Source organism: Desmodus rotundus, chromosome 12 (assembly GCF_022682495.2).
Source record: "Desmodus rotundus isolate HL8 chromosome 12, HLdesRot8A.1, whole genome shotgun sequence".
NCBI classification, from domain to species: domain Eukaryota; kingdom Metazoa; phylum Chordata; class Mammalia; order Chiroptera; family Phyllostomidae; genus Desmodus; species Desmodus rotundus.
The window spans coordinates 94,231,730-94,256,709 of NC_071398.1; the positions used below are offsets into that span (position 1 = coordinate 94,231,730).

The following is a 24,980-nucleotide window of genomic DNA, read 5'->3' on the forward strand; positions in this document are numbered from 1 at the left end:
CTCTGATCATCCGTGAGTCTGCAGAAGCAGAAGCCAGGTGTTAGAGGTCAAGGCACTAGGTCTCCTGCATAACTGGGGTGCATGCCCATGTCCCCTCAGTCCCTTATTCTCTGACATGCTTTGTGTGGACGTAAAGGTTTCGCGTGGATTCTGTATTGTGATGTGTACGTGTGGGTATTAGTCAGCCTTCCTCAAGGAAACAGAACACAAGCCGGGTCATACAGCTGTGGAGGCTGACCAGTCCCAGGACGTGCAGTCGGCGAGCTGGAGGCCCGGGAGGGCCGAGGGTGTAGTTTCAGCCTGAGTCCGAAGGCCTGAAACCCAGGAGCATCAATGGTGCAGTTTCAGTTTGGAGGCCAGGAGGCTGAAGGTGCAAGAAAAGTCACGTTTTTGTGTTGAGTCCAAAGGCAGAGAAAACTGATGTCTCAGTCAGGAGACCGTTAGGCCGAAAGAATTCTGTCTCACTCTGGAGAGGGTCTGCCTTCTTGTTTTATTCGGGCCATCAACTGATAGAACGAGGCCCACCCACCGAAGGGAGGACAGTCTGCTTTCCTCAGTCCACCAGTTCAAACGTGAATCCCATTCAAACAGAGAAACACCTAGAATAATGTCTGACCAAGTATCTTGGCACCCCATGGCCCCGTCAAGTTGACACATAAAATTAATCATCCTGACATATGTATTTGTTTTTATTGCCAATTTTGGGGGTCAAGATGTATCTTTGAATCCAGAACTTGCGGGGCAGGGGGGAGTCACAGCATTTTGTTTATTATTGTCATTTTGAAAATCATTTTATAGGCTTCTATAATTTCATTAGTAGAAACCCTTTTTCAACATTTAGAACCAGCTCTCCTAATAATGTGTGGATAATAGCTACCCTTTATTCAGAACGCACTGGATCCAAGGTTATTGTAAGTTATTTGCACACATTAAGTCATTTAGTCCCATGCGGTTGGTGGGCTGTTGTAATCCCATTTTATAGCTGAGAAAACTGAGCCACCGAGAGGCAGCAACTGTGTCTGTTTTCCACAGTTCTACCTTTAAATGAGATCATTTATGTTAAGCACACACACACGCGAAGTACAGAAAGCAAGTGCAAAAGACAAGTTGATTTAAGAATGAATAATCAAAGATTATCCAGGATCTGAACTTTATTTCCACACACTTCGTTCAACAGCGTGAGGCTCATGGGAAATACGCTGTCCCTCGTGATTTCCATTTTACAGAAGGAGGGATTGGGGTTCCGGGGTACTCATACGTGCTTGAGGTTGAGGTACCAGAGGGAGACTGGTTTGTAGCTTCCACCCAGGGCTCCTTCCCTTCTCTCCCAATGTAAGGACCGGACCTGGAGCTGTGGGAGGCCCGTCTCCAGGATGTGCAGTGGCCATTGTGACCAAAGGGAGCCCATTCAGTGAGAAACAGAGCAGGGACAGAAGGACAGTACTTAGGCCCTAGGTCCTCCTCCTGGGCATCCCCAAGGCAGGGTCCCGCTAAGCCCGGACACGTGGCCCAGTGGCAGGCCTGTGTGGCCTTTGGTGAGGCCAGCTCAGTTCACTTACCCGGACGCAGAGAGTCCTACGCAGGCCTTTCCTTCCAGCTGGTCTCCGGTAACTCAGCGCCGAAGTATTGCTGGTGCCTTTAGGTCCGGCTCTTCATCCCTTTGTCCCTACCTCTTCCTGCACGGCCCCCTGGAGCGTGTCCACCCGTGTGGTCCCCCAGGGATCACGCCAGGCACTGCCGACACCAGCCTTCCCGGCACCCAGGATGTGTGATCTGACACAGCCACTGTCACCATCACTTAGCTTACGCCCCATAACCCCACCCCTCTTCCTTTCACTCATTCTCCTCTGTGCACACGTGTGTGTTTCTTCAGAAAGACGGTAGGTCCCTTTGAGGGGAAGACTCTCCTTATACCAACTCCCGTTGTCTGGTACACAGTTCACACACCAGAGACCCTCCATAAATATCTGCTAAGGAAACCAAGTAAGAATTCCCCGTTTCTCTGACGGATCATTCCTGACAAGTGGGAAGAACATGAGTGAGTTCTTTTGTTTACCCCTTTGCTGGAGAATTCTGCCACTGACTTCTCTTCCCCTTTCACAATCCGCTCTTTCCTCTCTGTGTGTATTTACTGTCAATACTGTATAATTAGAGCCCTGCGAAGCGATCGCTGGGAAGGACACGGGTGGGGGGGCCTGGCCTTCCCATGCTCCCCATTGCCTTCTCTCTGGCCAACACGTGTGCCGGTGCCATCTGAGTTAAAAAGCCTGGGGTTGCCGTTGAATCTGCACCTTCGGGCAAGACACCTCTTTCTCTAGGGAAATGGGGGATCTTTTCACTCTGGTATGTGTAGTTGACTCAGGTAACAAATAAATTGACTTCTTGAACAGACACTTGTATGTCACGAAGTGCCGGACGCTGCTCTGACCACTTTAACTCCGTGATTAGTTTCTCCTCATAGCAACCTTGCCGGGTTTGAATGGATACAAGGGTCGCCATCAGCCCCGTTTTATAGGGGAGGAAGTGCGGACGCCCGTGATTGAGGGACTTGTTCATGGTCACAGCGCGAGTGGTGGGGCAGCTGAACTTGAAGCAGGCAGGCTGGCTCCGGAGCCCACGTCCCAGCCACCGTGCCCAACCCTAGTCTCATTTCATCGCCCGGGGCTTGACTATAGGTTTATTTATGTTATTCTACGCAACTAATTGTTCACATTGTAGTCATGCTCATTTTAAAATGTGGCTCCTCAAAATTTATTTTCAAGTAACCCAGGAACCATGCCAAGAATTCACTGTAATCGCACATTACGCTGTACCAGCCTTGAGTACTAGAGATGACTCAAAGGCGGAATGTATGTTATTTGAAATCACGAAACCGATAGTAAATAGAATGTGGCTTCCCCCAAAAGAGAGCGAAAGTCACTTGTCTGTCTTTCTCTTGGTTGCCCTTTCTAGGTGTCTAGGAGCATATGGGACCAGTCATGATGTCTAGACTTTTTCTTGAATTAAGTCATATTTTTTTTTAGCTGCTCATAAACCACCACTTACTGTTCAAAAAGCGTCAGACTTCAACTCCACTCTGTGGGTTTGCCTTCAATGCACAGAGCAAAGTATTAAAAACACATGGAGGAGAGCTGTTTGAGGCAACAGTTATTCATAGGACAGTATTTGGGGACATTCTGGGGCCGATTTTAGTGGCCTCAGAATAGTTCCAAATTGAATTCCAGGAATAAACTGTTTATAAATAGTAAGCACACAAAATGAATGCGTTCGTCCCGGGCACTCCATCAGGCACCGCACGGCCTCTCTCTGCAGCTGCCGAGCCCTCGGAGCGGTCCGGCGGTCAGCTGGTCGGGCTGAGCTGGTGGTTCTCAGCCTCATCGGACCCAGCGCCCTATTTTATAACAAATGTGCTTTTAACCCCTTTTATAACCCTTAAGTGACGTCCATCAATCATAAAATTGATATACAGAAAATGTTCAAAAAGAAGCATCTTGCCTAGTAAGGAAGTAATTTATAATGATATAAGTGTTTTAGTGTGTAGATATTGTGGAAACATTAAAACCGGAGAAACACAGTTAAGAGATATTGGCGCCCAGCGTGGAGGCACCGTCGCGTAATCGACGTGAAGACAGTCTAGGCCAATGCCGAGTCTGTGTTGGTGATCAAAGAGCATGAACGGCGCGGGAGGCAATGACCTGATTTCCCAGAACTATAAAGAAATGGTAGAATTTCTAGGTAACAGTATATAATCTCCCCCCAGTTTATAGGGGAGGTCTGCACCCGGAAAATTCAGCATACGTAAAAGTGGTACACGCTGCTCTGTGCTCACCTGTGGGTGGAGTCCGCAGCGAAGCCCAGGTGCTGACCAGCAGGTTCTCGTCGCTGTAAACGAGCAACAGGAAGCTCAGGACTTTGAGGACGTGGGGAAATGTGCTGTTTGCTGAGCTGCCCGGAGCACGGCTCCATTCGAGCCTCCCGGGACCTCAGTCATCATGTCGTTCAACGGCTGCAAGTTTCCCGCAAGTTGCCTTCTATTGGGTGGCACCCCCACACCCCACTGACAGCCACTGGGTGAATGCCTGGTATCGGGCGTAGCCCCAAACAATTATGTGGATTTATTCTCCTGACTCTTTATAGTCCTTGAAAACTAAAGGCTTGTCCACAGTAAAATCCTGTGGGTCATGGGGTTAGTATAATTGGTTATGTGTGGGGACTGCGTGTCCCTGAGAGCAAGGGCTCAGTTGTCCAGGGTTCAACTATCTAGTCCCCAACAGAAGTCCGCGCTTTACGAAGTGTCGCTTGAACGAGCACATAATTGTGGGGTTGGATACCTTGGTTAGTGAGAAGATACATACTATTTAATAGAAACAGGTGTGTCTCTTTCAGGTATATCCAGCGCCTACGTGCTTACCAGGGAGACTGTAGTTAAGGATTGTTGTTAAAATGCCATTTCCATTTTTTCTCTTTGAATAATGAGTGACATTAAAATTTCTGAAAACATCTGGAACCAGAAGACCCACGATCTTCACGTCATTCTGAAAAAGGGAGCGTGTGGAGGGCCCGTATGAGCCTTGACTTTGGCCGCAAAGTTTTGCTTCATCTTCACAGTGGTCTCGGAGGCAGCTGTGACCGACCCTGTCCTTACAAGCGATGAAGTTAGACCCAATAAGACAAATAGTCTGCCCAAAGTCAGACAGCTGGTTCAGCAGCAGAGCAACATTTGAACTTGAACTGTCTGATTCCAGAGGCTTCACTTTCCCCAGCAAATCAAGCTGCCCCCTCCTAAGTGAGGCAAAGCTCAGTTTCTGTTCAATCCGCATCTGAAGGACCGTGAATTACAGTGACGTGAGGCCCACCTTGATACCGTTCTACTCAATATGTAGTTCCGGTTGTCATGTGCCTTAGATCTCCCTCTCCTCCTGGGTCAGTAATGTCTACATCGGTTCTGCTCTTGCTCGGCTTCCAGCGTGTGGGCTCTTGCTCACACTGACCTTAGTGAGACTCTTAAAGACGGGCTCGGGTCTTGTCGTCTTTGGGTCTCCAGAATCTCACGTGGTGCCTGGCACAAAGCGGGTGGATGTTCAGGGAGTGTTTGTTTGTTGAGTCGACTTTAGTTGAATGATGTTTTTCTCCTTTTAGGCCTTGGCCTTACACAATATTTCAGCGAGGCTTTGACCTGGTTTTGGGAGAACAGCCTTCTGATAAAATATTCAGGTGAGTGGCCCATCCAGGGACTTGCTTCTGTGTGTCTCCAAACCCCACATCCCAATTTCCCATAGGGCTTGCTTTCCTAGCGGTAAAGTGTAAGACTGCAAACATTTTCATTAGCCCTTTTGCCCTTCTGGGAACAACACATTTGTCCCCCACAGTGATGCCTGGTGACAGCGTGGAGGCTTTTGCAGGCCAGGTCCTGCCCAGGTCCTGGCCTCCTGCCGTGCCTGCTCTCTCAACCCCAGTCATTCACTTAACCCCTTGCTGTCCCCAGTTTCCACATCTGTTAAATGGGGCTACACTCCCCGCCTGGAGCCCTTGTTATGAGGAAGTTAGGAGGTCACGCAGGCAGAGCCCTGGCACAGAAACTGCCACTGAGCATGCAGTCTGGCATCCCTTTCTGCCTCTCCGCTGTGCGTCTAAGTCACACCTTCCTCATCAAGTCCTACGTTGCTCAAAATGAATCTCCCCCCTCCGCACCACCTCCCCCTTCTCCCAGCTCTACTTCATTACTATTTTCTTTTATCTACCACCCTCCTGATTAAATTAGATGTTTCTACTCCCTCTCAAATTTCTACCTGCCTACCTGGGAGTAGCACATATTAGAAAAGTCAACACGCAGAGGAAGAATTTGGATTCCAGCCATGAACTATTGGATTTTCATAAAGTTTAATTCACACCAGGCTTTAGCTGGAACCTATCTTTATTTCCAAGCTAAGATCTAATCATCCATTTATTTTGTTCATTTATCCGTCACTGAACCTGCATTTGCTGAGGGCCCACTAGGTGCCAGCGACTGTGCTTGGCCTGGTGGTGTGGATAGGGACACATCACCCTCCCCGAGAGCGCCCTCTGGTGGAGGAAGTAAATAGTCCTGTGGGAGTGTCTGATGGCAAAGGATGCGCTAAGCTGTCACATGGTGTTTCAGAGGAGCAGTGAGCAGGCCAGGCCAAACTTGCTTCCTTTCACTGCACGCATACAGTGTGCTAAGCTCACATATTCACTGCTATTCTTCCAAACCCCTCCCCCAGACCCTCCTGTCAGCCAGTCCTGGCCCAGGTGTTAGCTTTGCTCCTGCATTTGCTCCTGGAGCTGGCTCCTTCCCTGCTGGCTGGGGATGGACTGGACTTGGCCGTGTTCTCCTAAGGCATGCTCTTAGCAAGAGTGCAGATTTACAGCATCACCTCCTCACGGGGCCTCCCGTTCCCCTTTCTCTCTCCTGATTGTCTCTCCTGGGGCGGGCTGAGTCACATTTACGGCATTGGCCGCGGGCGGCTTTTGAGGATTTGTGCTACGAGAGAAGTCAGCGGTATTCCTTGGGCTCTGACTTGGGCGTTTAAAGCTTCCAGCAATGATTTACCGTCTGGCTGACTCCCTCCCCATTTGTTTCACTGCTGGCCTGCCAGGACCTTCCAAGGGTGATAACAATAAGGCAGATGGGGACAGCCGGGCGCAGTCAGGGTGGTTACCGTGGACACGGTCCCGCTCCCCTAAAAGTCAGAAACTAACCCTCTGAAAAGCAAGGGCCTTCCTTAGATTGACTTTAGAGCAGAACTCGGACAAAAACTGTTTCTATTCCCGCACGCGCCGTTTACTCTCTTCAGTGCGTTAGCCGCCAACCGGATGTGCCGCCGGAGCTCTGCAGAGGGGATGGGCTGGGTGGTTTGATCCAGGTGGGCAGCCCTCTCGGGGGCCAGAGTGTCAACCAATAAGTGATTAATCCTTTTGGTTGCTGGCACAACAGTCACAGACCTCTCAGATGAAACAAGTGGGTCGTGATTTCCAGGTTTCAGGTGTTAAGAACTTGACCTGAAACCACTCCAGGATCTGAGCAAACCAAGTGCCAGTGGCCTGGAAAACCCCGTGACCTGGTCAGCGAGTGCAGCTCCTTGAAGGAGCCCCTGACTCTTTACTGGCCGCTCTGCTCACCAGTGACTTCTGATGAATTCCCAGCCAGGGCACGTTTCCCTGGACTGGGGAATACAATGTAAATCTTGACATTCAACTCTTTCCACAGCTGAATGCCAATGCACAGCTCCCTTTTAATAGCCTGCTTTTCTCCTATAGAACCTTCCATTCTTAGCTCTGTCTTCTAACTGACCCACTGCACCCAGAACTCAAATGCTTGTTACTCTGTGTTTGTCCCTACTCTTTCCTCCAGCCAGAAGGCATATTCTCACCTGGCACAAACACTGCCCGTTGCCATGGTATAGAGACCAAGTCCCAGCTAAACTCAGCCTCTGCGGAGCGTCTGCTATTACACGGCACTGTTTCAGGTGCTGCAGCTGTGACCTAACAGGTGTGACTGAGGTAGTCCCTGACCCCACAGGGTCTCGTCCAAGTGTAGTGTTGCAACCTGGACCCTCCATGGGAAGAATCCCCAGCGTGCTTCAAAACAACCAGTGACCTTACCCAGCACAAACCAATTCATTCAGAAGTTCTGGGGGGGAGGGAACCAGGGCGTGCATGTTTTTTTTAAAAGCACCACGGCGATTCTAATCTGCTCTCAGGGTGAGGAGACGCTACTCTCAAGCTTCTGCAGTCCACAGTGACTTTCCTCCTCGAAATTTCTGTAACATGCTGGCCGTAATATTCATTTGTCAGTTATTTTATTTCCTATTTATTTACTTACTTTGTTCAATTACAGTTGTCCCCATTTTCCCCTATTACTCTCCCCTGCCCTACCCAGCCCCCACCTCCCACATTCAGTCCCCTCCCCATCATCTTTGTCCCTGGGTCCTTTATACACACTCCTTGACTTGACCCTTCCCCGTCTGAAGTTGCCTGTTTGTTTCTGCAATGGAATGGTTGTCTCATTGAGGGAAGGGGCAATATCGTATATGGCTTTAACTATTTAACATCTAACATGAAGTTTTGAATACGGTAGGTCTTCCACAGGTATCTGCAGATGATCGTCTCAGGTATTTCCTAAGGACTCGGAACCAGAGGAGGGAAAGACCTGCTGCTCAGCCAGCCTTGGTAATCTGCAGTCCCAAGGAGCCTGGGAAGGCCCAGGCTTAGTCTCAGAGGGTCCAGGGGGAGAGGCTGAGTCTTCTCACCAAGCCCAGTCTGGTGCCGAAGATGTTCTTTCCACGGCGGCTGAGACCACGCCATCCCACGGGACCTCCGGTGGCAGGCATTCCTTCAGACCGAATTTCTCTCTCAGAAACCCTCCTCCCAAGGGTGTCCCTGCCTCCCAGGGACCAGTCCGTCCTCCTGGATGGCCCGTTCTGGGACAGAGGCGGGGCCAGGCCAGGAGCAATTTGTCCTCTTCCCCCAGTCCCACTACACGCCCCACCACAGCAGAGCACAGGCCTGTTTTGCCCACTGCCCTCTGGCTAGGATTTGCATCTCAACAGAATTTTCAAGCTCTAGTTTAACAAGGCTGTGTGCAGGGCTCGGCCTACCGCTGAGCCACCAACTGTGCTGGTCCCCACCAGCTGTCACATGAGAAGGGCCTGCCTGGGAAAGCATTCCAGATGCTCACCCGACTTCTCTTGGGTGGCTTTTTGAAGCTGTTCCTGCCAAATCGGCATGAATGAGGGACAGATGAGATTTCAGGACACAGCTTTTCTCTGACAGCTTGCGCTATATTTGGTTTTTGGAGTTACTAGATTTTGCAGATAAAAGGAAATTTTAGAATTTCATTGGCACAGGCTGGTATGGGCTGGAAAGCTGCTGAGAGCCACACTGGAGAGTCCGACCAACCCACTTCAGGGAGGTGACCATGGTGAGGCCTCTGAGTGTCCCCATCTACTAGGAGACAGATGTGTAAAATGGGGCTGAGTGACCGAGCGCGGGGGGGCTGTTGTGAGGCTAAAGGAGGCAGCCCCGCAGAACACCTGCCCCTTTGAGAGTCCTTTGGAAAGGTGAGTCTCGGTCCACACCTGCCTTGGCTTTCCCTGCAGGGTTTCACCTTGACCCTGCCAGAGATGGAAGATGACACTGTCTTTCTTGTGAACCTGGTACGGTGTCATGCCTCAGAAGCTGCTGTGCACTTTGGAAGTTCCTCCCAATATCAAGGCCAGATCTATCTTGACTGTTAAATCCATTCCAGCCCCAAGGCTCACCCAAATCTTGCTCTGAAGGAGGGACCGTCTCTACCACCGCTTCTGCCTTTACGTTTGAAATCGGAGATCTGCCCCAGTAGCCTGGGCAAACTGAAGAACAATCTGCTTATTGATCAGTCCATAAATATTAATGAGTGGCCTCTTTGGGCCAGAAATTGTGTCAGGACCATCTTTACCACCGCTTCTACCTTCACATTTGAAATTCAAGATCTCCCCGAGTAGCCTGGGCAAACTAAAGAGCAATCTATGTATTGATCAGTCTGTAAATATTCATGGAGTGACCTCCTTGGGCCAGAACTTGTGTCAAAGCTCTGCCATCCAAGAGAGCACATCCTTCACGTGGTGGACACACAGGTGAAGACGGGCACAGTTCATCTCAGGGCAGCTGGGGACCATGTGCCTGTGCAGGGCGGGGAGGGTCCCTTGCTCAGCCTGAGGGTCTAGCGTGAATGTCCTGGAGAGCTTCCTGGAAGGGGAGGGACTTTAACAGAGCCTTAAAATGAGTGGGACTCCAGCAAAGAAGACGGGAGAAAATTCAGGAAGAAGAAATACTGGGAGCAAAAGCAAAGAGGTGAGAAATGAAGGCATCTTTAGGGACTAGAGTCAGATTTCAAGGTGACATCTTTGGAGCTGTGGACGTTGTTCTGTGGGCCCAGGTGCCATTAGCAGTTTCCCGTGGGGAAAGAGTAGATTGCTTTTTCCTTGGACACATTACTGCGTGCAGAGGCGGAAGGGAAAACGGAGGTGGATGGACATGGACCTCTCTCTTCCAAAAGAAAAACCATCAGAAAGTGCTCGAACTGCCAGAACCTGTTCCCTAAAATCTGTTACGTAAATTCTAAGCTACAGGCCACAGACTGGCTGCTGTGCCTCAGTGCCACACTTCTAATTTTAAAACCAAAAGAGAAAACAAAAACTCTGTGTCCCGATAAACGCTCCCCTCCCTGGTACCATTCACACTTGGACGTGTTCCCTCTGAACCAGTCCGTGATACAGAGCATCGGCAGGCCCCGCCCACCTTGCCTAGGATACTGTTGCCATCTGCAGAATGCCGGTTACAAAATGCAACGAGACAGGAACAATTTGCAGGTTGTTGCCGCCAACCCACACTTACCCTGCAAGTCCCAGGTTCCAGGCCCCTCGGGGCAATGTCTTGCCCTGAATATGGGTCCCTTCATCTTGCCAGATGACATGCATGCGTGTTTGTGTAAAGGGGCTGCTGGGCCTTCAATTTTGCCAGCTGTTTACACAAGAGTTTCATGGTGGGTCCTATCCCATAGCAACGGGCTTCCCTCATCTGGTGCAGACCCCTCCCTGCACAAACCTCGCCCGCCTCATGCCTCATGCCCCTGTGAATGGGAAGAGTTGAGCACCTCCTTCAGAGATGCCGAATGCAGAGGTTTGCCCAGCGGGGCAGAGAAGTACCGGAGCAAGGGTTAGGGTGTAAGTGGAGGGAAATCTCCCAGACCTTGGCCTCCTCCCGCTTTCTCAGTGGTTCTGCCTCTCCCGGGGCACCTGTTTCCTCACAGCTGCCCTCGTGCCAAGGACTGTCCTCAGGGCGGGGGTGAGCCTTGGTCAGCAGGCGTTCTCTGTGGCCGGCATTCTAGAGAGGACTACATTTCTCCTACAAGAGCTCACGCCACCCACCAGGCTTTCTGGCATCTCGGGGAGCCCCAGGGAGCAGGGAGGGGTGCCTGCGGGTTCGGGAGAGAAAGGAGCAGGGTTTGGAAGTGGTCCTCTGTGACCAGCATGCCGGTGGAGCCCTGCGGGGTTCTGTTGAGTGGTGTGCACCCTCCCCGTGCTCCGCACCCCCGCCGCCCCCTGCCCCCGCCCCACACCAAGTTGGAAGGGGCTGAGCCAGCCTGCCCCAGCCCTGCGATGCCCCTCCACACTGGCTTTTGTCCCACAGGCCAGCTTTGACTGTGAACACAGAACACTTGAATGCCTTTGAAGTAAAATGAAGGAATAAATAAACAAATAATCTCTCAAGGTCTCTCTAAGCTCTCCCTTGAAATGCTGATTGATTCTTTTATTCCTTTTAGCCCATGTTATGAGAATGAAAAAATACCCAAATCTTCCCTCCCTGAAGTTAAGGCCATTAGCTGAGGGGGTGTGGAGGAGCGCGGAGCGTTCTTGTGGGCCTGTCTTGTGTGTCTCCTTCTCTCCTCCCTGGCTCGGGGCTTCAGAGTTCCTGTTCCCATCACTCAGAAGCCGGAGAAGGGGAGCTTTCTTCCTCCTTTCTCCCAGGCAGGGTTCCTGCAGGCACAGAGAAACCATGGTTGCCACTGTGCATGTGCAGACCAAGGGCTGGGGTGATGGGCGGTGGCTCCCCTCTTCCATTAAAATGCTTCCCAGCACATCCGACTGAAGGCTGGGGAAGCCCAGCTCCAGATCTGAAGGAATCTGGAACTCGATTTCGTGTGACTTGATATAAAACAAACCGCTTTTAACAGCTGGTGAGTGGGCACCGTGATCCATTCCCCCGACCTGTCTGGGCGTGCGAGCGGGGGTGCCTCTCCGCCTCCTCCTCACTCTGTTGTCCCACTGACAAAGTGGCCATCAGCTCTCCTTTCTGCAGAGGACGCGAGGGCTGAGAAGGCGCCAGGTCCTCCCGCTGGGCAGTTGTCCTCCTGCCCTAACCACCTGCGTTGTTGGGTGTCCCTGCAGATTCACCTACACCCTTGGCGAGGGCATGTGGCTGCCCCTCAGCAAGAGCTTTGTGATCCCGCCCGCTGAACTGGCCATCAATCCCTCAGCGAAGTGCAAGACGGACATGACAGTGATGGAGGACGCGGTGGAGGTCAGGTGAGTCCGGCCTGGGCCTGCCGAGGCCCAGACCTGGCTTCAGAGGCTGAGTGAGAAACCACCTGAAGGAGCAAGGCGCTGGGGAAGGAATCCTGAGTGGCTGAAGAGAAGGTGGCCGCCGCCTTCCCAGCCCCCCCACGCAGCGCCAGGACCCACTCTGTCGGGTCGGTGTTGCACACCCCCAGGCTCAGGCATGGGGGGGTATAAAAGTAGAGCGTGTAAGCACTCCCTGCACCCCTGTGGGCTGACAGGCAATAATATGTTAATCTCCTAGCCCAACGGACACCTCCTCCTTTGACCAGGCACTGTTACCACCTTGGCTCGGTTCCCAGATAGGGAGAGTGTCTGTAATTTGTCAGTTCAAGGCTCAGAGTGTGGTTGATGTTAGATTTTTGCCCGAGAGAGTGAGACAGGACCTGATTGGCCAGGTAGGAATGTGAAATGGGGTCCCCATGGCAACTCCCTACTCCTGCTGTTCTCCCCACAGGGAGGAGCTGATGACCTCGTCCTCCTTCGACAGCCTGGAGGTGCTCCTGGACTCCTTTGGGCCCGTGCGCGACTGCAGCAAGGACAACGGGGGATGCAGCAAGAACTTCCGCTGCATCTCGGACCGCAAGCTGGACTCCTCTGGTTGTGTGGTAGGTCGGCCCAGTTGGGTCATAACAGGGACGGGGTACAGGATGAGACACAATGCGGACAGGTCGACAAAAATACACTGTGAATGAGAGAGAGGGTCCAGAATAACCCTCCCTTGTTGAAACCACTATCCAAACTATGAGTTTTCTCTTGGCAGAAGTGAGAAGCTAGTCACCAGTCAGTAAGTCAAGAAGGACCTGCTTGGTCACCTGCAGCTGCCTGAGGGACATCTCATGGACTGTAGACCAGGATTCTTTCTCTCCCATCTTGCAGTCTGGTTGGTGAGGGACACCCCCAAACGATTTGAGAACTAATTAACTGCTTGATAGTATATGCTGTTGACTCTAATAGGAAATACACTGTACTTACTCTAACAGGACATTCTAGGGGGGGGAACCCCTACCTTTGTCTACAGTCAAATTACATTGATTGCAATCGGAAATTTTAGGAGAAACCTACCCAGGTAAATGACACCAAGAACGGTGGAGAAAAAATTAAAATATGTCCCCTTTGAGACCATGGCAGTGAGGCGGTCGTCTGCTTTGTTATCTGTGGAGACTGCTGCATGTCAAATTTGCGATGCTGAGGACTGGAGGGGCTGTGTGGACTAGAGCGGACCAAGGTGTCGCCTGTGCTGTGAAATGAAGCCTGTTGAGCCATGCAGGTAAATGGAGGCAGGAGCAGATGGAGCCGTCCGCTGTGGGGCCTGTGTGCTGTCATTTTCACGCACACGACACTGTTGTCTGTTTCTAGCCCTTTCTGCTTTAAGGGCAGGACGATGCAGCTCCCACAGAGAGGGGAGGGCGTGGGTAGAGAAGGAAGGCAGGAGAGCCAGGCACAAAGTGGGCATGAAGGAGAGGGAAGGGGGTTCACGGAGACCCGCCGCTCGGCAGTGTCTCCAGGCACAGCCAGGAGCTCCAGGCCCTGGGGACAACAGGGGGCCTCATCCTGCTTCCAGGTCCGACAGTGGTGCTCTCGGAAGGGGACTCAGAGCAGGGGCCAGCTGTGAGGATGCTGGGCCGGTCCCAGCGCTCACACCCTGCTCTTCCCCGTCTCTGGGCACCTGCTCTGCTCAGGGAGCCTCTGTCCAGCAGAGCGGGATGTGCACCTGGGGTCCCCACAGGCCTGAGGCCTCCCCGACTTGCACAGATGGGGCAGAGTTCACAGGAGCCTGATTCATTAGAGCAGGGAGAGGAAGCAAAAAGGGAAAGAGAAAGCTAAGGGGCAGGTAGGCGGAGAACCTGGCAGATCTGCCAAAGGGAGGGGAAAGTTAAAGGGCGGACTCTCAGGACACAGACAAAGAGAAGTGCTTTTCCAGCCGAGTCTTCCAAAGGCAGCCAGGGAGTCAGTCCATGCTCCCCTCCCTGGGGCTGGTCTGCTTTCCGAGGTCTTCAGCAATGAGCTGCTTACCTCGGTCCCTGAGGAGACAACCTCACTGTCTAATGAAGTCCCAGCTGAGACACTTTTATTTATATTTTGATGTTTGTTTACTATTCAGCCCGCATTTGTTCATCCATATTTCACCCTGTCACTTTGCATTGCTCTCTTGGGTCTAAAACACTGCTTTTGCCCATGCGTGAACATCCTTCCCACCACCCCCAGGCCAGCTCCACATGAGTTTGAGCACGCTCACGCCCATGCACATGCACAGACCTTCCATCTCTCCCTGCTGCTCTGCCCCCTTCCCGAGGCCCTACCCATCTGCCTGCCAAAAGCCTTCTGTTGGCGACCTGGCCCCTTCTGCTTGGCGTAGAGCTGTGCTGATGGAGTCTTGTACTTCTAACACTGTGACCTCTGGGACGGGGCTGGCAGGACTGGTTCTGATGCATGTGCGTTTGGAATAAGGCTTGGAGCCACTGCAGAGAGTCACCCAGTTATACCGGGGCTTGCTCTTAGCATACTTTGAAGTCACTGGCCCACATGGCTGTTGGAGGGCGGTGGGGCTTGGCTGACTGGCAGGGCGATCAGGGGACTGATTTCCCTTGGTTCTGAAGCGTGGGATCCCTGGTGCAGGTGGACCGATGGGCTGAGAGCTGATGGGCCCCGCATCATGGCTCTTGTGACCCTCCTGAGACGTAGATTAGGGACTTGACTTTGAGCTGACCTGACTCCCCTGGGCCTCAGTGCTGTCCTCAAGCCCTGGCGTGTAGCAGAGGGGCCCGTGTCATCGGGAGGTAGACGGAGGACAGAGCCATTGGCTGTGCCACCTGCCTTTGTCCTCTGTCCTCACACAGGAACCCTGCCGTCCTGTTCTCAGGGTGCTGAACTGAAAGGCTGCTGGGGAAAAGTCATGGATTCGTGGAAAGAGAAAGAGAGGAAGGACTCAGAACCCACTGGCCCTGCGGGAGCCTGGGAGAGGGTGTGGGCGGAACCGGAGCGTACCCCTTAGTCTCCTGCTGAACGCATGGCAGACTCGGGGGTGGGGGCTCGCTCCACCTCAGCTGCCAACCCCACTTCTTTCTAGGAAGGCAGAACACGTTTCTCTCGGTTCTGCACGGACTCCCACAGGGTTAATTGCTGCCCAGTTAATTGCCCTATTGTTTATATGGCCTCTGAGGACAGGGAACGAGCACCGTGAAAGTCACAGACCTGTACCACCAGAACACTCTCCAAAAGTGGGGGTTGCCAACCCTTTGGGAGGCTTCCCAGAGCAGAAGGCAGCCCTCTTCCACTGATAACTGAGTCCTGCTTCTACCCCGGCCTTCCTGTGCCAAGGTGAGAGCCGTAGACCCACCTGGAAGGCACAACAGTAGCCATTGTCTGTTCTGTGGAGCCCCACAGGGCCCTGCAAAGTCACTGAATTCGTGTCCTGTTGCTGCAGCAAATCGCCGCAGGTCCAGTGGCTTAAAGCGACGCTCATTCACGTCTGTCTTCCAGCTCTGTGGGCGAGAGTCCAATGTGGGTCTCCGTGGGCTGGAATCAGGGTGTCAGCAGGACGCTGCTCCTTCCAGGAGGCTCTGAGGCACAATCTGTTCGTGATCTTGCCTTTTCCAGCTTCTGGAGGCCGCCCACCTTTTGTGGCTCATGCTCCCCTTCTTCCATCCTGAAAGCTGCTACACTGCGTTTTTCTGACCGCTCCTCTGTAGTCCCCCCTCTCTCTCTCCCCTTCTGTGTCCCCTTCCCACGTTGGAGGGATGACATGGGCTCACCTGGGTAATCCAGGATCATCTCCTATCTCAAGAGCCTGAACTGATCTGCAAAGCCCCTTTGTCAAATACAAGGTGACATGTTGACAGGTTCCCAGGAGCATGTCGCACATCAGGGGAAGAGGTGGCCATCAGGGGAAGAGGACAGTGGGGACTGAGGCAGACTCATTAGGCAGAACTGTGGCCCAGCCACTCCCCGGTTTAGCCAAGACGTCCTTATTCTTATCAAGCCTACCTACTGAAGATTAACGTAAAACTTTGAAAGTTCACAGCCCCGGCTGGTTAGCTCAGTTGGTTAGAGCATCATCCTGATGCTCCGAGGTTGTGGGTTTGATCCCCAGTCAGGGCACAAACAAGAATCAACCAGTGAAAGCAGAAATAAGTGGAACAACAAATGGATGTTTCTTTCTCTTCTTTGTTCTCTCCTCCCACTCTCGTTCCCTCCCCACCTCTCCCCCACTCTGTCTCTAAAATCAGTAAAATAAAATAAAGTTTGGGAATGATTTCCCGTGCTAAGACACAGTGGAAAGCCCATGTGAGACTGCTCCTTCCTCGTCCTCACACTCGTCCCCACACTCGTCCCAACAGGGGCCCACATGCCTTTGCTTTGTGATCCGTCTGCACGTGCTCAGTGAGCAGCTGCACGTTCGGAAGGCTGGAGGTCACTCGCCAGCTGTCTCGTGTAGAACACATGACCTTCCCTGCCAGATCATTATGCTCTAACGAGCTTCGAATTACCCAGTGACCCCGTCGCCCTTCTGCCCACATGCTGTCCACAGTGGCTTCCCACCGAATGTGTCATTTCACCTCTCCCGGAGCGCAGATGTGCAGAGAGCATTCAGATGCCCCTCTCTCTTCCTGTCTGTGGGACAGGAAGCAGCCGAGTGCTCCCCAGAGACCCGCAGCTGTCGGGGGGAGGGGAGGCGGGAAGCTGAAACTCACATCCATCACACTTTTCCCTTTGAGAGGTCCTGAATGGCCTGGGTTACGACGTCAGAGCTCATGAAAACTTCGGGAGATCACTATTTGGGAAAGGAGTCAGAGCGCCATGCAGGGAAAGGGGACATATTTGGAGTAGGGACGATGGTGGCATGTTTTATGAATCGCCCAGGTCAGGCAAGGCAGGCTCAGGCACAGGGGGAGGCTCCTCTTCCGTCACTCCTGCTCTCTGCACACAGAGCCTCCGCTCATCCCCTGCACTCAGGTGTGTGTGTCTCAGGCATGGCGACATTGGACTAGACTCCGAAGTAATCAATCAGTCAACTCAAGGCCATTGGTAGAAAAGGAAGGGAAAGACGGTGAAGAAAAGGAGTTGAAAGGAGAAAATCATTTTAAGCTCATTAGCAAATTATGCCTCAGACCAGTAATAAGTGGAGAAGCCATGAGCTTCTCATGAAAGATGATTAACCTTGTGTATTTTAGGGGTCACTGAAATGTAAGCTCATTTATTAGACTTCCTTGCTGGGTGAAGGCTATTGCCATAATACAGAGAATTTTCTTCTTGAGCCTGTGGTTCCTAAAGGCCCTGGGACTGCTTAGCGCAACCTATGCTAAGAGAGGTTAACGTGTGACCTTGGAGCAAACAGCTCTCTTTCAAGGGTTTGTCCGTGGGGCAGGGAAGGAGAATGGCCAGCAGTAGTAAAGAGGAAGGATAGGCTGCTCCCACACCTGGGCTCCAGGGGCAGACCCTTCTAGGAAGAGGGCGTGGTTTGGAGCCAGCACATTCTCTGTGTTCAGATACAGGTTTTGAGGAGCCCAGAATGTGACTTACAACAGCACGAGGAACATTAGGCAAAAAGCACTTTACACCATGGGACAATGGAATGACTGGACTCCTTGGGCCATGCGGGTTCTAGTTCAACAAGTGTTAAGGAGAAAACTCTATTTTCAGTTCCAGCTTTTTTTTTCCCCCGAAATCTTTCAAAATGTTTTACCCTGAACCACAGCCCGAGTCAGTCACAGCGAAGTAAAGATAGTTGCATCTTTTTCGGTGATGGGGGATCTTGCCTTGCATTCAAGGTCATTGCTCTGGAGAGTTGGCAGTGTTTTGTCCTTAAATATTCTCACCATGACTGGGGGTGGGGTGTTTGCGTGAAAGAGGAGAGAGAGAGAATATAAATACTAGACCGAAGCTACAAATCCATAATTGATTTCAGAATAGACTCCAGGAGTTTCTTAAGACAGTCAGACAAACGAGCAACACATCTACAGGATTGCTTTACTTGGTTGACGCGGTGACTTTATTTCTTTAGGGGGCCCCAGGGGGCCCAGGTTTTCCCAGACTCGGAGGCAGCGTGGCTGAGTGGAAGGGCCTTGCATGAACTTTGGGGTCAGACAGACAGATCTAGGTCAAAAATCTGATTCCCACCTCTGTGACCTTGAACGAGTTACCACCTAACCTTTCTGAGTTTAAGTTTGGCCTTGTATAAAATGAAAAAAGTCTGCCAGTGTTGTCGGCATTGAAGATAACATATGTAGCTTGTCCCGCATGCACAATTGCTTCGTTCCTAAGAGCTGTTACTATTTTTTAATTTTGTTCATAAGAAAGGAAAAAGCCAAGGCAGCAAACTTCCCTTCAAACCTCCTAAGAAGATGCAAATATCAGGTGGTCCAACATGGCACACCGATGCCATCGTAGACTCCAGGGTCAGACAAGGTGTGGACGTGCCAGGTGTTGGAACTCTGCAGCAAGGCCTGCCTGAGTTTCATTGGTGAAGTCTTTGTGTGAATCACACTTGGTCGTGCATTCTGGAGAAAAGCAGGTAGCTGAGGAGATGGGCCGTGGGCACTGGTGGTGACGGAGACAGCTAGCTGGTAGGAGGATTGAAATCACGGGAGGAGGGATAACAGGAGGACTGGCTTTGTCTCTACTTTGATGATGTTGTCCAGGAAGAAGAAAAAAAAACTCATGGCACCCATTAAATTCCAAACGTCTGTGTTTCAGTCCCCACGTCCCTGCCCAGGCTGCCCCCCAGTGGTGACGCCAGCTCCCTTCTGGTGGTACATCTGGCCTAACAGCTGGGTAGCCAAGGAAGCAGGTGGGTGGGGGGCTAACCACACGTGGGACGCAATCCTCAGCTGCCTCATTTGCTCGTTTACCGTTGTCTGGAACATCTGGGCTTGCCCAGCACGAGGCAGCCCTTGGAAACTTCTCGAGATTGCTCTCACCTTCCAGCACGCCCGCCCGCTGCCTTCAGAGGGAGAGAGGGGCTGGACCGGCCGGGAGCCTGGCTGGCCCACCGGGGGGCCGTTTGTTTGGGAAATTGTGGAATTAGTGTCAGCAAACAGTGCACATCTTGCCGTGATCGTCGGCTCGGATGCAGGGAGGAGGAGAGGTGGGTGTTCGGGGCCCACCTGCGCTGCAGCAGCCGGGCTACTAGGCCAAGGTGCCTGGCAGCCCAGAGGAAGAGACAGCCAGGCGACAGCACAGGAGGGGAGGTGTGCAGTGCTGTTCCTCTGAGTTTTGCAAGTCGCTTCTGGCTTGGTTTTGGTTTTGGAGAAGTGCGTTGTAGCTAGCTAGCTGACGTACATGGCACGACCATTCAAAGCAGGGCCGGCTCTGCCCCATACACGCTGCCTGGCCCCGGGCAGGTTGTCTGCCCCCTTCCAGCCTGTGGCAGAGAATCCGCTGGCCTGCGCGTGTGCAGGGCATGTTGCACAGACAGAAGCAGGATGGCCAAGCATAGTCCCTGGCTCTTAGGTGGTGTCCAGGGCGGTGAGGAGCCCCTGCATTAATGGGTTATTGCTTTCCCCGTCTGTTCCGTGAGGGTAATAGGAGGTGCCATGAGAAGAAATACCTCCAGCTCCCAGCAGAGTGCTGGGGGCCTGGTGAGTGGCGAAGGGTGACTGTGTGAGAGACCCTGACCCCGGTGGGAGCCAGTGATGGGGCGGCCGCTGCGTGAGGTCTGCGTGCTCCCGCTGTGATGGTAATGTGGCTTTGGGGAAGTGACCCTCCCTGTACTGTGTCTCCTCACACACAGGGTGGGGGTGGTCACACTGTCGGCCCCCAGGGGGTGTGTGCAGTGAGCGGGGTGAGTGAGGCGGACAGCGCCCAGCGAGGGATGGGAGCCCTATGAGCGCTCCTGCTGCCCACCTTGCCGCCCAATTCTGGCCAGGTCTCCCCGGATCATCTCCTTTGCTGTCATTCTCAGGGAGTTTCCTGAGGGCGTGGCAGTGCAGAGAAGCTAATTGTCTCACTCTAACAGTGTCCAGGGCACAGGGATGCAGTCCAAGCCCGAGCGAAACGCCTGTGGGTGCTCAGGTCCGGGCGCCGCCCGCAGGGCGTCCTTGAGGCAGGTAGGACGTGAGAGTGGCCAGTCCCACTAGGAAAGCAGTCAAACCACCCTCCGCAGTCACAGAAGTCCACTCTCTCCTTCCGGTGGGACACCCTGGCTCCCTCCGTCCGCTCCCTCCAACACCGGTGTCTGGCACCAATGTTGACGAAGTGCTTTGGACACTTCAAACAAAGTCTTATTAATACTAAAGCCAAACAGCAACGCCCCCTTGCCCTAGCCCAGAGGAGTCTCCGCTAATGCATTTTCATTCTGGCCCATCACGTCCACACTCTGCCGCCCTGAGGCCCAGCGGGGAGGCCAGCACGCCTCGCTCTGTCTTGCTACCTTGCTCCCTGCCAGCCTGTTTGGAGGAATCGGCATTAATGCAAATGTGTGTGATCTGTGCCCGGAGAGAAGAAGCAAGATGGCAAGAAAGGCCACTTGCTTTTAAAGGAAGTCCAGCGCGGTGGGAAATTTCTGCATTCTTTACCAATGTGAATGGTTTCAAGGCTGAGTGTTAAAATCGGGATCAGTAGTTCCAGGCCAGGGTCCAGAGAACCCAGTCCCCCGACTCACCCACCCGTGTGGATGTTTTCTGATTGTGCCAGTGCCCGTCGGGACTCAGCCCCATGAAGGACAGCTCTGGCTGCTACGACCGCCACATCGGGGTGGACTGTTCTGACGGCTTCAACGGCGGCTGCGAGCAGCTGTGTCTCCAGCAGGTGGCGCCCTTCCCGGACGACCCCGCCTTGTACAACATCCTCATGTTCTGTGGGTGAGTCCAGCAGCCCCTGTGGCCAGCCAGTGGGCTGGGACGGGGGACATTAGTGCTGACACTAGTGAAGACTATGGGAATGAGTGGTCACCCTAGGCCAGCCCTTGGGCTCTGACAGAAGAGCCTGTGGGACTGGGACAGGAGGGCTTTTCAAGTCAGAGTGGGGAGGCCCCTCAGGGAAGGTCGAGTCCCACCCCTGGAGACCAGGAAAAAGGCCACAGTGTTGCTCGCTGACACCAGAACTTTCCAGCTGTGTGTTGTGGGACTGCTAATTAGCTGTTTTGTGACAGCCTTTCCGTGGTTGAGAAGCTTGGCAAAGAGTGTGTGAAACTAATCAACTGCCAGAGGAGAGGGAAGGGGGCCATCTTTGGAGGAGTGAAGCGTAATTACATTCTGCCCCCAAAGTCCCGGTATTCTGTGCGGCCACCCTTCCCCAGACGTAGTACGTCCTCTGTGTGAAGAGCCCTTGTCTGTGGATCCGCTCAGTTCCTTGGGGACAGCGGGCAGGCAGTGCCACCCCAGCTCACAGCTGAGAAGAGTGAGGCTCGGGGAGGTTGACTGACTTCCCCAGGGCTGGGGAGTCGGTAAGATCAGGACTAGAACCCAGGCCCTCCGTGGTGTTAAAAAGTGTCTATAGCTCCTTCAGAATGGTAATTTACACCCCTGACTGGAATTATTTTTAATGACAGGTTCATGTTAGATTTCTAAAGTAAATAAAAATTCGGGCCATTCTTCTACACCCCTAGTTTGCTTGCCTAACCTTTCTTCCCCTTCCCCTCTTCCCTTCCGCCCTCTCTCGTTGGCCGCCTCTCCCTGCCCCACCCTTTTCCTGCCCGACAGGCAGAGTGCTGCCTTTATGCCACCACCCACGCTGGCCACTGGGCTGTGGTCATGGAGGACGTGTGGTTCTTGCCCTCAAGGACCCTCACCATCTAATAGGCTTGCGATGAAATCAATGTTTATAATAATAAAACCACGTGAGATTGTTGCTAAAAGCCAGTTCCTGCTGAACAATCACAAAAAGATTATTTGGTGGAATAGTAATGTTACTTGATTCTATTTCATTTTATTTTATTTCTTTGCAACCAAGCAATTTTCACATTCAGTTTCTTACAACGTCCCATTCCATCAATGGGAGCTTGATCTGAAATTTCACGTCTCTATAATATTATCATTGCGGTCGACCCACTTCAATTAAAGGCAGTAAATTCAGCCAAAGTTGCACAGCTTTATTTATTTGATGAACGCACATCGGGCCCCTAGGTCGTGCAGAGAACTGAGTTAGGTGTTAGTACAGGAGAGGCAGCAGGATACGAGCCTGGTCTCTGCCCTGAAGGGAGTGTGCGTCGGGGGACACATGGCCAGGAACGCGGAGGGGAGTGGGGATGCGGGGCCATGTGTAAGGGGCAGCTGTCCAGATGCTGACATTGGCCTGAGAGGGAGCTCCAGCTTCAAAATCCTGTCCAGAAACACTGTGTTATGGCTCAAGGACGGAGCCACCTCCCTGTCTTGCCCCTGACCTGCACTGGGGCCATAGAGTCACCTCTGGTGCCTGGACTAATGCAGCAGGCCCCTAACTGGACTTCTTCCACGTGTCAGTCGGAATTCAGTACATGTGTTTTTGACACGTGACAAGCTACTATATATAGCCGGACAAAGAAGTCCTTGACTTGAGATTCTTACATAAAGACCAAGTCACAAGCACTTGTAATGAAAGAGCTCTGCTCACACTTGCTCGCACAAATATGTAAATGGAAACTGGGGAGAACAAGTAGTTCAAGCGCAGTAACACGGGCCTCATTTGTGCCTCCGCGAGTAATAACGGAAGAAACGCTTGGTGCCGTCTGCTAGGCCCAGCGGGAGTTCTGTGCGTTCATCGTGTCAGTGTAACCTTCCCAGCAACCCAGAGAAGCACTTTGACGGATGTGGAAACTGAAACTCGAGCAGGAGCTTAATCACCTGACCCAGGGTCACCCGTAAAGGGCAGTGCCGTTGCCATGCCGATACTGCTTCGCACCACTTAGAGCTGTGATTGTTTGTTCCTCGTCATGGAACAGAGCCTTCATCACAGTACAACAGTTACCACAGGTAGTAATAAAAGATGTGTTTTCACGCCACGAACGTCCACACACTCAGCATCTTGTATACTTCTACAGAGATGCCCAAATTAAATCAGTGTGCTTTTTAAATGACAGCTTTATCAAAATAATTCTTACTTGAACTAACAAATTACAGTCTACTTGATATAACCACCAATAAGGTCCAGTTAATGACTCGAGGGTTGTGGGCCCGTACTGACCAACGCCGGGATTGCTCTTCCATTAGGGTGACTGGACAGGTATAATGGGGAGGGTGTCACGGAGGCCCGCGCTGCAAGCCCTGGCGTCCCTTTAGTTCCATGGGAGGGGGAGTTAATACATGTAGGCCTTGTGTTTGGGTGCGTTCAAACTGAACCCAGCTGGAAGACGATCAGTCTCCCTAATTCCTCAGTTGACTTGTCACTGGACCGGGTTAGAAGGTCGTTCATTTCTTAAGCACAGCGTCTTTTTAATTTTTTTTCCTACCCACTTACCCTCCAAACAAAGGCAGGGCCTGGCCATGTAGATGGTTCTGAAGGCAGGCTCCAGAATATCTTGGATTTAAATGTCTTAGCTCACTCACAAGCTTTATCTCCAGTGATCCCTCCCCTGGCCTATTTGGGAAATCAGACGCTTAGAGGAGGATACACTCTGAAGCTCTGAAAGATTCACCTGCACAGGTAAGGTCAGAGGTTCGTAGTGATCGCTTTGTGGGAGAGGACTTGGCTTACAGGCTTAAGAGACTGAGTGATAAGGGTGACAAATATCGCATCGGGCTATTCTTAGTCTCTAGCCGTCCAGCGTGCTCCCGAAGGCATCTCCTCCCAAGCTGCTGGGTCAGTTGAACACCGAGCTCACTGAAGGAGTAACTTCCCGACTTTCCCGCCATGTCAGGTGCATTGAGGATTACAAGCTCGGGGTGGATGGCCGCTCTTGCCAGCTCATCGCGGACACCTGCCCTGAGGGAGGAGACTGCGGGGAAAGCCGGGAGCTCCCCATGAACCAGACCCTCTTTGGGGAGATGTTCTTTGGTTACAACAACCATTCCAAGGACGTGGCTCCGGGACAGGTGCTGAGAGGGACATTTAGGTGAGTGAGCCTTGTGTCCATAGAGCTGACTGTTCAGGGCTGTGGCTGGATCTTCTTCCCTGTAGCGCTTCAGTCAGCGTCACGCTGTACATCCGGGAGCGAGGTCAGTGTGACCCCAAAGGGACAGGCCCTGCCCTCACCCACGGTCTTCTCCAAGTCCACGTCCCTCCGTCCAGAGCCCGAGAGCCGTGCCTTCTGTGGGTGAACAGTAAGGTGTGAACCACGCTTTTGTCTTGCCCAGGCAGGGACTGGAAGAGTTGCCTCAGAAGCCACCACAAGGTGCTCAGGTTCTCCCTCCCCTCTGAGTAGAAGAATCCGTGTGTCAGTCTGGAACAGCAGTCCTCCGGTGGGGTCCGAGGGTCCCCGAGTGTCCCCAAGGTCCTTTAGGGGCAGGCAGAGTCCTGCCTTTTGCAAATGCATAGAGGCTGGGCTTCTTCATACACTTCACCCCAGACGATACAGTGCAATAAGCTGAATGCAGAGGTGAGAATTATGCTCCCTTCTAAGTCAAACGTTTTAAAAATTTGCAAAAAAATGTGAAATAATGATGCCCCTCTCATCATTTTTATAATATATGTTAATATATAATGGCTTTATTATTGATATTTCAAATAAATTAATATTTTTATCATTCTTAAATTTATAATAGGGTAAATGTTGATGAAGCTACTTGGAGACCTCAGTTAGTTTTAAGAGTATGAAGGGGTCCTACAGAATATTCCAAACCATTGCTTTAGACTATTTCTGGGAGATTCTCCCTTTGGCCCCTGTTTCTGTTCACTCTTAGGCTGCCTGAATAAATCTTCCTCAGAGCTCACGCTTTCCAGGAGGAGAGTGATAGGGGTGAAAATCTTGTAGCATGGCCCCGACTGGTGTGGCTCAGCGGGTTGGGTGTT

General features: G+C 52.3%; 1 protein-coding gene across 2 annotated transcripts in view; it reads left to right on the top strand.

Annotated features, from left to right (window-relative positions):
- ASTN1 (astrotactin 1) overlaps nt 1-24,980 on the top strand; it is a 270,174-nt gene that overhangs the window by 176,283 nt on the left and 68,911 nt on the right. For both annotated transcript variants that reach the window (XM_024551717.3, XM_045189330.2), the window contains 5 exons: nt 5,140-5,214; nt 11,949-12,086; nt 12,574-12,724; nt 20,751-20,917; nt 23,890-24,084. In XM_024551717.3, the coding sequence (XP_024407485.2) occupies nt 5,140-5,214; nt 11,949-12,086; nt 12,574-12,724; nt 20,751-20,917; nt 23,890-24,084 (726 nt within the window). The remainder of the gene's footprint in view (nt 1-5,139; nt 5,215-11,948; nt 12,087-12,573; nt 12,725-20,750; nt 20,918-23,889; nt 24,085-24,980) is intronic.